The following is a 10,557-nucleotide window of genomic DNA, read 5'->3' as shown; positions in this document are numbered from 1 at the left end:
TTTGTGCCAAGCTGGTCCTCAAGGGCAGGTGATGGGGGTCCTGCCAGTCCATGAACTGCTGAGCTGGGGGCATCTCCTAACGAAGACAAGCCAGAGTCTGGTCCTTCAGCTCCAGGGAGACCAGCTCCCTGGGGAGCACCAGTTGCTGTTCCCCATGGCTGTGACCCACCAAAGGATGGAGACCCAGGTACTCCCTGGGCACCACTGAGGTCAGGGCTTGCTGGTGTCTCTGTCTCAGATGCAGGGCCAGGCACAGCCCCCGGGAGTGGGTAAACAGTCCCAGGACCATTGGCAGATTCACTGGGCAGGTCCACTGGTCCTTCAGCCCCTGAGAGATCGGGCTCCATTCCAGAACTGCTGGGAGGTACAGAACCAGTTGAGGACACTTCTCCCAGTGCCGGGGCATCTCCTGCTCCTGTTCCCCCCCCAAGAGCTGGTGGAGGGGACTGCCCAGCACTTGCCAAATCTGTTCCTCCAGCCAGAAGCTCTCCATTATTAGCAGGAGAGGCTGAGGGCTGGGTGTCTGAAAGGCTCATGTCACTCTGGGTGTCTGTATAGGGACTGCCATCCCCTGGACCTCCTGCCTGTGCCGTGTCCTCTGCCCCCTGAGCTCCCTGACCTTGGACCCCAGCAGTGGGCCATGCCAGTCCATCAGGTACAAAGAGGGCTGGGCTAGGGGCATCTGAATCTGAACTCAAGCCAGTGTCAGGTCCATCAGATTCTTGGGGAGGTCCATCTGGCATCCCTCTGGGCTGTGACTCTCCGAGAGATGGAGACATGGGTGCTTCTGGGGCAGTAGTGAGGTCGGGGCTGGATGGTGTCTCTGCTGCACCATCAGCTGCAGACAGGGTGTTGGCTTCAGCCCCTGGGGGTGGGTAAGCAGCCCCAGGAGCACTGGGGGTGTCCATCAGAGCATCAGGAAGCAGTGGTGGCTTTTCTCCGACGGAGGTCTGCCATGGGTCAGGCTGCAGGGATGGATTGTCCAGACCCACAGCCCCCATGTCCCCTGTGGGCAGCACAGTGGCCACGGTTGGGAGATTCATATCATTCTGTGCATAAGTGGGAACCTCTGGGGCCAGCAGTGTTGTGGCAGTGTCCTCTGTTTCCTCGGGTGCCACTGGTGCCTCGCTGGCTGCAGGTGACAGGGCTGAACCAGAAGCTTCTGATGACACTCCCTGCCCATCTCCATTCCCTGTGGACGGTGCCAGCGAAGCGTCTGGGCTCAGCACTGTGTGGCCGGGGAGGAAGGAGGGCTCCCCAGGGTGTCCCGCTGTTTCTAACATCACTGGGCTCTCCGGAGGTAGGTGGGATGAGCCGACTGTGCTGAATTCACCATTTGTTGTATCTCCTGCATCTCCAGACTCTGAAGCCAAGGGATTTTCCTCAGCAGCTAGGGCCATTTCTTCTGCTGTCTCTGGGTTAGTGCCCTCAACCCTGCTCACCACTCCACCCTGCTGGGTCGTAAGCAGCTCCTCAGTGCTGGGGCTGGGACTTAAGGAGTTGGCATTGGCTCCACTTTGGACAGATGCAGACAGAGTTACGACTTCCTCGACTGCTCCCATGGCTGTGGTCAGCCCTTGGCTTGGTAACACAGTGACACTGAGACCCACGGGGCTGCCAGCAGTTGGCTGTGGCACCCAGGTGTCTGCTGGTGGAGGGGCGGTAGGGTAAGACATATTGCCAGTGGTGAGGTCTATGTCTTCTTCTCCTCTGGTCACAGCTGCAGGGATGTCTTCCTTCACATCTGGGGTGATGTCTAGGGTGGGATCAGGAGTGGCCTCTATTACCTCATGCTCTGCTTCTGGGGTGACAGCAGGGTGTTGTGCAGTGATAGCAGCAGCAGTTGTGGCTGTAGTGGAAGCAGCCAACCCCCCCTCAATACCCTGAGATGTGTTAAGAGGCTTGGTCACATTCATCAAGGTTGGCACTGTAGAGCCATATTCACTTGTCGCAGTCACAAAAGAGTCCAGCTCAGTCCCGGGAGGGAAGGTCGAACTCAATGGGCTCCTCGTGAAGATGCTCTCGTCTATCTCAGCATCAGCCACCGTGGTGCTTGTGTCCGCAGTGCCCGTCACCAGGGCACTGGGCCCTTCATTCTCTGCTGTGATGGGAAAAGCTGTCCCCACAGTAAAGGGCCCCTCGGTAGTGACAGGGGCAGCAGCAGCCCCAAGCCCTGCAGAAAAGTACAAAGCAGAGCATTAAACCGAGTGCCAGAGAGAGCAGCCTGCCAGGCTCAGACACACCTCTCCTCCGGCTGAGCATCACAAAGCTCCCAGCCCTTCTTAAACCCTACTGCCTCATCCCACAGCCTTACAAGGCTCTGATTTAAAAGCCAAGGAGTGCAGTCTGGGCTGCCTTAGGCATAGTACTGCACAGCACCTCTTCCATCCTCAGCATGAGCAGCTACCAGATGGGACAGAACACAACTCATCACAGGTCAGGGAGAGACACACACTGGTGCAAGCGTGGAGGCAAAGGCAGCCACTGCAACCCAGTCCAGTTATGCTGGGGATGGTACTGCCTGGCCACTGGGTAGAGCTGGGGCCCAGTAAGCTCACAGCCCAAGGGGTGTCTGTGAAGCTCTGCCACCCTAGGACAGCCCTCAGCCCTCTTTCTGTTGCTTCAGGGACAGATCTGAGTGCAGTCACTTCTGCAGGGCCTGGGGGGGTTCTGCGTTTTTTTGCCTTCCGGGTGTCTGAGACATTTAAATAACTTTACCCAAAGCCCTTTGGCAGCAAGGACAGACAAGGCTTAGAGAAGCCTTCCCTGACTGCAGATAGATTCTGACCTGCTGCAGTTAAAGCAGGTTTGTTAAACCTCTACTGGGGTGGGCATCTACCTGCTACTGCCCCCACCTCTCTTGCTTCCAGCTGGGTGAAGGCATCGGGGGTTTCCTGTCCGTGGAGGGAATATTTACAAGCTTCCCTGGCCAAACCCTGTTCACAGCTCACTCCTCCTGCTGCCAAAATCCTGATCCACATGCAGGAGTTTTGCTGAAAGGAGGAGACACCTGCCCACATCCCAGACATTTCTCCCAGTACCTACTGGCACCCACGGGTGATGTTTCACCCAGTATTATATTTAGGACAGGGATGCAGGCTCTGGGGAGACCAGGCTGCCTCTGCTGGCTCCAGGAGGAGCTGGGTGGATCTGCTGACACTTGGCTTTAGGCAGCTGCAATTAGGGGAGATGAAGGGCACCCCGATGGCAAGACCTGCCAGGGCTTTGCCACCACCCGACAGCCCGAGCCTGCTCCCCACCCTGGTGCTCCGGTTCATCAGGTTCCCCCTGACAGGCAGCCAGAACTCCCTGCAGCGGAGGTGCCTCCAACCTCACCACCAGCTCAGCTCATTAGCTTACAGATAGCTTGTGCAGAGTCATTAATGAGCATTATCTCCTATGCCAGACCAGTCCTCAAGGGGTCCATCCTCTTCCAGAGCCCCGTTCCCTTTCCTGGCAGGCTGCTTCCTCACCATCTCTCCCAGCTGAAATAAGCTCTTTACACCAGCCCACTCAGCCAGAGGAGCTCAGCTGCTTCTGTCCCCATCTCAGGGAAAACAAAGCACATCAGTGAAGTCCCCCCAGGTTAATTTGGCACACTCTACTCCAGCAAATCCGTGTTTTATCTTAATTCTTCCATGTGGAGCAAGAAACACCATCTACCCCACACACCCATTCATGGGAAGTCAGTGCAAGAGGGGCCTCAGCATGGAGCACCAGCATTTGCTCTTTCCTGGGACGTGGGAGGGATGGGAACATCCCCGGGTCCTGCTCTGCCGGCTGGCTTCCCTTGCTGGAGGGGTACACGGCTGCCTGCAGGCTTCCGGGCTGGGCTCTCACCTCTCCCACGGCTCCACGCCTGCAACCAGCCCCTCGGGGTGATGCCTGCCCCATAAAACACTTTTCCAGCTCCTTGGCTGCAATCTATTGCAAGGACTTTCCAGTGCAGCCAGAAGGGAAAAGCATCTCACAGTGTACCTGCTGCACCCTAACAGAGCTCAGGTAGCACATGAGCTAGCACAAAAATATTGGACATACCATGCAGAATCCATACGCAGCATCCCAGGAAGGTGGAGAGCGTCCATCCCCTAGTCCCCATTCCTCAGGCCCCCACACAGGCAGAGCACTAGGAAGCTCAAAGGGAGGAGAGAGCAACAAGGAGCAGCTCCCTCTGTCCCTCCCTGCCTGCCTCTCCTGCAGAGCTGGAGTCCCACAGGTGTTCCTGCTCCTGTTCCCTCCTATTTATAGGGATGGCAGAAGGAGGCAGGTTGCCGGCGTCCTATCCCGCCCCTGGTCCCTTCCCTCCAATGTCCCTGTCACCATTCCCTTCCGGTCGAGCCCTCCCCTTCCCAGGGTCTGGATGCCCTGTTCAGTTGTGGCATGGGCTGGAGGTTACCCAAAGACCACCCTGCAGGACCCAGCTCCCTGGTCCACCAGCACCAGGAGGTGAAGCTGAGCCCAGAACAGGGTGTGGCACTGCCAACAGTGGCATGGCAGTCACCCCACCTGTTCCCCATGGCAGCCACCCCATGGACCCCACAAGAACCTGCTCCATTCAGGATAGGGGGCCACGGAGTGTGTGGTGGTGACAGAGCAATGCCAGCCGGTGCTACCATGCCTGTGAGGACACCATGGGCACTCAAATCACCCGCTGAGCCATGTCTCAGCCGAGGGCAAGGCAAGACACAAGAGCCCACTTGGCTCAAAGCTTTTTTGGGAGCAGACTCAGGTTATAAAGCAGGGATGTATGGCTGGGGACAGGCTCTGGAGCATCAGCTGGGCTCCCAGTGCTCAGCTGCAACTGGAAGCACTAGAGATCCCTGTCCAGAGCTCCAGCACGTCCCAGCGGGGTTTGAAACCTGCACTTCAGTACGGGCACAGCAGTGCTGGGGTGCTGGGAGGGGGCAAATTATCCAGGAAAGCTTCCCTGCAAGGTGGGACCAGCATCCTCAGAAGCTAGAGCAGGAAAAGTCGCAGGCCTGGTCCCCCTTCCCTGCTATGGGGAATCCCTGGGTCACTTCACCTTGATCCCCTGGGTCACTTCACCCCTATATTTCTCCTTCCTCCTTCTCCTGAAGCAGCAATTCTTGCACATCCCCCCCTCTGTGAAAACTGCTGCCAGCTCCCTCGTGAACAGCATTATGCAAACTTCCACCACTACATGGTTCTGTAGTCAATTAAACACTTCTTAACCAGAAATGCCCCCAGGCAACTCCTGCAAAGTGTTATGAGGGGTGTTAGGCAGTACAGAGTGTCCCGCTGGAGCTGGCCTCCGTTGGGCAGGCAGCAGTGCCTGGGCACGTCGAGGGACACCCCCAACCCAACAACTAGGCAGAATTGACAGGGAAATGCCAGGGGAGGCCAAGTCACGGCTGGTGAAGCACCATCCTGTAAACCCACGCATTACCCCTGGCAGTGGGAACTGGGCACAGACGGTAAATCGGGGGGAGCGCCGCTCGCCTGGAACAAATGTTCCCCTGCCCACCGAAAATGCTGGTGTGGGGGTAAAGCCAGGGGGAACAGTGCACTGAGGGCCTGTGCAACCAGCACTGCAGATCACGGGGTGACTGCCCAGCCAGTGACCACCTGAGCAGCCACCACACCTGGGCTGATGGAGGATTAGAGGGATACAAACCTACCGTGGGAGAGTTGTTCCTGCCTGTGCTGACAATGCCATATCACTTTGGAAAGCCACCCCAACAGGGAATATATGCTGACACTGGAGAAGGTTGCTCCAGATGGTGTTTGAGGTGCAAAATGTGGTGGGAACCACAGGGATTGTTGCAAACATGCTGCTCAGCATAGGGGAAAGCAACTTGGCTGAAGCAAGGTGGTAGCCTCAGCCCTCCTGCAAGCTCCTGTCCATGCTCCCCAAGCCAGCTCTGCCTGGAGACCCTCATACCTCCAACTCCTGCTCATGCTGTCCCCAAGAAAACTCATCTCCCAGCAGAATCACGGGGATGACACACCAAATTTGTCCCTCTGCTCTGGCATTGATTGGTACACCCTCCCAAGAAAGCCTGCAGCCACTGAGGGATGCCTTGTCTCAAGGATGGTGTCCAGCTCCCACCCTGGGAAGGGGCTTTTTAATGATCCTTCTGCTACTCCTGAAACAAACGTCCTGACAAAGCGCTGATTCCTGAAAGAATAACTGTCATCAGCAGTTACCAAGGACCAAAGCATCATGTGGGCACTGGAGCCCTTCAGGAGCCTGTAGCCATGGGGCAATTCTACGAATCCCAGCACCCAGGGGCTCTACACCTTCCAGCACAGCAGAGCATGGCCCAGCACAGTGCCTTATCAGCCTTTCTGAAATTAATGGGCTGGTTGTTCCGGCTTTGTAGAGAACACAGCATCTCCTACTGGATCCCCTCTAGCCTCCTGGCAAGGGCATTTGGAGAGGGCTCAGGGTGGTAGTGGGGGAAACCAGGTTATCCATCAACTCCACAGGTTCTGGATGACTTGGCATGCTGGGTGTGTTGCAACACCCTCCTGCCAAACAGCAGGAGCTGGGCTATAGCCATCGGCAGGGCTGAAGGGGAGGGGGACACTGGAAGGGACATCTGAGTCACAAGGGACTTGAGATAGGCACTCCATGATGCTGCCAGGCCCTCTGAAGGGGACAGTCATGCTGGGCACTGGGTCTGCTCATTGGGAAAATGCTGGTAGATGGCAGTGGATCACAGCAAAGATGGTGAGAACTGATTTGTGGGCTGGGAAAGCAGCAGGACCTGGATACAACCTCCCAAGGCCCCTCTGGTCAGAGATCCATGGCAGGCAAGCAGCCACGGGGTGAAAGTGGTAGCCAGCACCCTCAAGGATGGCAGGCATGGAGAACATGGGTAGTGTCAGGGGCCTGCCAGAGCTCTCTGCTGCCAGTGCCTGGGCAGTGACCACCATCCCCACACAAGCCATATGCCCCCACTGTGTCCCTCTTCTCCCTCCCGGGCTGGGGGCAGAGGGGACCAGAACATCTCCTCCTCTCACTGCCCCCCGACCACGATTACGGTGGAAGGCAGCCGTGCTGGCAGAGGACAGTGAGTACCCCAGTCACCTTTTCATCCCAGCGCTTCAGGACCTTTTCCTCCCTTTGTGACGCAGTTTGGCTCCACTACGCCGGCTTTGGCACCCAGCCATGTCCCGGGGTCTGAAGTTATGGATTCAACAGCCGGAGAAAACAGCCCGGTGGGACACGACGTGGGAGGACTCTTGGCCCAGCTCCACAGCGTAGGCAGACCACAAGGATTTCTTTCCCAGCACCCCATCAGGCATCCAGCACGGGGACCCCTTCTGGCAGGTTTTGCCCTACTTCCCAGCTCCCTGCCCGGGTGCCAAGGGACCTCTCTCGGTGTCAGTGAGTCCGACAAGCCCACAAAAGACAGGCAGCGTCCTAAAGAGCAAAGGGGCAACCCTGGGATGCAAGGGGCATCCCAAGTGGGAGCATCCTGACAAGCTGCCTGGGCACAGGCCTCCAGCCCCAGCCCAGCTTCTCCCAGCCCCTGAGAGCTGGCAGGCAGCCAGGTGATCCCATGGAGTCTTTCCCTATCCTGTCCAGCTGCTGGTTCCTTCCCAGATGGTTGACAACCCAGGCAGCCTGGGAGCAGTCCCCATATTTGGCATCCCTCAGCCTCATGCGCCCCTTCCCAACCCTCCCTGTGCTGGGGCGGTGAGGGCTGCCAGTGAGGAATAGGGATCAGCCAAAAACAATCCCTGACACGCAACAAGGCTATTTTCTAATTATTTCAGTTTTCAATCTCCAGGCGAGGTGACTTGCTTAGGCTAATAATTGCTTCAGTTGGATTTTATCTGGCTAATTAATCAGTTAATAAATGACTTTGCTGAAGGGGGACAGATGTTGCGGCCGTCTCCTTAGCTGGGGACTGGAAAAAAACAGGGAAGGAGCACAGCCCACAGGATTTCCATGGCCCCGTGGTGTGTAGAACTGCCCCAGCAGCTGTGGGGTGCCATGGGGCAGAGAGCACCAAAGCAGGGACCCCCGTCTGCTGGAGTTCCCAGCCATCCTTGGGAATGTCTGCAGCCGCCCCTGCCAGGAGGGGACAGCCCTGAGCCTGTCTCTCCACTCGAAGCTTTTGGGACTCGGACGGTTTTCCTCTCCTGTACCTCTAACAGATGGCAAAGCTGAAAATTGTGAAAGGCAACTTGGAAAATAAAGAAGTCATCAACTTCAACACAGAAAGCATGGAGTTTCTATTTACTGCCCGGCCCGTGTTGGCATGGGCGTGCTCCTCTGTCAGCAATACCACGGGTGAGCCTTGGGCACAGCAGTACTGGGGGTTCCAGGTCTCCTTCCTCTCATCCATCAGTCCCCAGGGTGGCTTTGATGGCTGAGCCAGCACAGTCCCAGCTGTAAAAGCCCAGTCCCACAGGGTCCTCTCCTTCCAGCCCCCTGGCAGTGCTGGAAGGGGTCACACCACAGGAGCCAGCTCTGGAGCAGGGTGGTGGGAGGTCTTGGCCTTTACAGACAGGCTGTGGGAAGGGGCAGGGGCACTGCAGCCCACAGGGGGCACCGGGGATACACAGGGAAGGATGGGGAGCCCCAAGTTCAAGAGGAGCTGTGCAGGTTACCCCAAGGGGCTGCACTGCCATGGAGTAAGGAGCCAGGAGCAGATGGCTTGCCAGTACATGTGGGAGCTGGCAGGGCGAGGGGCAGTGGTCAGGGGCTCCTCTTCCCTCGCCATTCCAACGACAGGCCAGCGCACGGGAATGCCGTCTGAAGGTTCTCGCGGAGCTGTGGGGAAAGAACAGCCATCAAACCATGCCAGAGGGGGTTTCCTACCCCCCTGTCCCCACCTCAAAAGGGCCTGATCCTGAAATGTGTCAGCTAGAGTGTCTCCCCTTCATCCAAAAGGGCTACGGGTGACAATCAATGCAAGACCCAGCCATTCTCCTCCCACTGGCTGCCTGACCCCTCCCTGACTGCCTGGACCATGGCTGGCAGATGCAAAATGGCACCTCCTCCCACACACCTTACCTTGGACAACACCAGCTCCTGCACCGTGCTGTTCCCCAGGTCCAGGGGGGTGCTTAGCCGCAGAGACAGGAAGAGGCGAGATGCACCTAGGGACAAAAAATGTGGCTCTGGTTATTGCCCTTGAACCTTGGATTGCAACAAAGAACCTGGGGGTCTTTCCATCAGATTGCTGGCACAGACACGGGACCTCCTCCCAGGTTAATTGTATCGTGGACACTCTACACTGTCAAGAGAACAACCCTCCCACTGTACAGCAAACCCAGAGCACGTTCCCCAGAGCATCACTGAGAACATGGCAAAAGCAGTGGGGTTCCAGGACCCCCTGCACTAGCCTGTGCCAGTCCAAAACTACAATGGGTGGGTGGTGATGCCCACAGGCACTGCACTTACTGGTGTTGGACGAGCCAGTGGGGCAGACGGGCGGCGGCATTGGCAGGTCTGCAGAGGTGCTGTGGGTAACCTCTGAGGTCTGGGTCGAGTTCGTGGTGGGGAAAGAGAACTCAATGCCTGTGCAAAGCAATGTTACGTTAATACTCTCTGCAGAGGTGCAGAATGCTCCTGCAGCTGGGGACAGACCAAGCCTAAGCAAAGACACATACATGAAGCCACCCTAGGACATGCCCAGAATCCCTGTGAGGATTTGTCCCCGTGAAAGTGTCCCTACCTTCCCGTAGGGAACCCACCCATGGCTGCACTGGGGGTCCCAGATACTGGCAGGGTACCTGGAGTCGACTCCATAGTTGGGGGGAAGATGACAGGGGTAGTCCTGGATGTGGTCCTGGCCGGGTGGCTGGGAGAGGGGGTGCTCAGGGGGACCTCCATGCTGATAACAGGGCTGGCCGTGGTGTTTGCCAGGGTTGTCAAGGGCTCAGATGACGTAGCTGTTGTTGTGGTGGGAGGAGGCATGGTGGGAGTTGGGGTGCTGCCAGTCCCTGGGGATGTGCTGGACCTCTCTGGGGTGGAAGCTTCTGTTTCAGGGCTGGAGGGAGAGAGGGTGGCTGCAGTGGTGGAGTCAGTGGTGGGCAGCTGTGCAGAGGTCTCCATAGATATTGAGGAGGTGGGGGGAGATGGGGACGTGGCTGCTGTCACACCCATGGCAGTTGTCTCTGCAAAGAGGTTGGACAATGAGATGCACAAGGGTTGGTGGTAAAAGGCTGAGGCCATGGCTGTTCTGGGGATGGCACAGCATCACCACCACCATGAGGTCCCCAAGGAAATCTAAGCTATACATCAGCCATGGACCATTGGGAATGGAAATTCACCATCCTGCATGGATCAAACACATGGATTCCCTGAATGGGCATCTGCAAGGCCAGCCATGTAAATCCCCAGCCTGACAAAGTAGGAACAAGCCATGGGCATCACCGGTGCCAGGGCAGAAACTCCTGTAGGTGCCAGTCCTAAGACCCATTCCATCACTTTCACCCATCCCTGAAGGAAATCAGACAAACCCGTCTGACAGGAAGAGCAGAGCAGGAACTGGTGACCGTGAGACAGTCTGGAAATGCAGCAGCAGCAGTTTACACAAACCTCTCTGCTGCAGATAGTCAGGAACTGATAGCACT

At 57.2% G+C, this 10,557-nt stretch overlaps 1 protein-coding gene across 2 annotated transcripts; it reads right to left on the bottom strand.

The window, feature by feature from the left end:
- Positions 1 to 8,184: 8,184 nt before the first annotated feature.
- Positions 8,185 to 10,532, bottom strand: LOC108495163 (mucin-7-like). Of its 2 annotated transcripts, XM_017810494.1 has the most exons (5): positions 10,444 to 10,532; positions 9,715 to 10,098; positions 9,383 to 9,499; positions 8,993 to 9,078; positions 8,185 to 8,749 (listed from the first exon to the last, which is right to left on the bottom strand). In XM_017810494.1, exons 2-5 carry the CDS (start codon positions 10,085 to 10,087, stop codon positions 8,675 to 8,677), a joined length of 651 nt encoding a protein of 216 aa, XP_017665983.1. In that variant the 5' UTR covers positions 10,088 to 10,098; positions 10,444 to 10,532; the 3' UTR covers positions 8,185 to 8,674. The 2 variants fall into 2 exon arrangements, with proteins under 2 accessions (XP_017665983.1, XP_017665982.1); XM_017810493.1 differs by lacking the exon at positions 10,444 to 10,532 and having other exon boundaries at positions 9,715 to 10,429.
- Between the last annotated feature and the right edge of the window lie 25 nt (positions 10,533 to 10,557).

The sequence above is a fragment of the Lepidothrix coronata genome, unplaced genomic scaffold (genome assembly GCF_001604755.1).
Source record: "Lepidothrix coronata isolate B3197 unplaced genomic scaffold, Lepidothrix_coronata-1.0 Scaffold29, whole genome shotgun sequence".
NCBI lineage: Eukaryota > Metazoa > Chordata > Aves > Passeriformes > Pipridae > Lepidothrix > Lepidothrix coronata.
The sequence above is the reverse complement of the archived record's forward strand: the minus strand, read 5'-3'. Positions and strand labels throughout refer to the sequence as shown.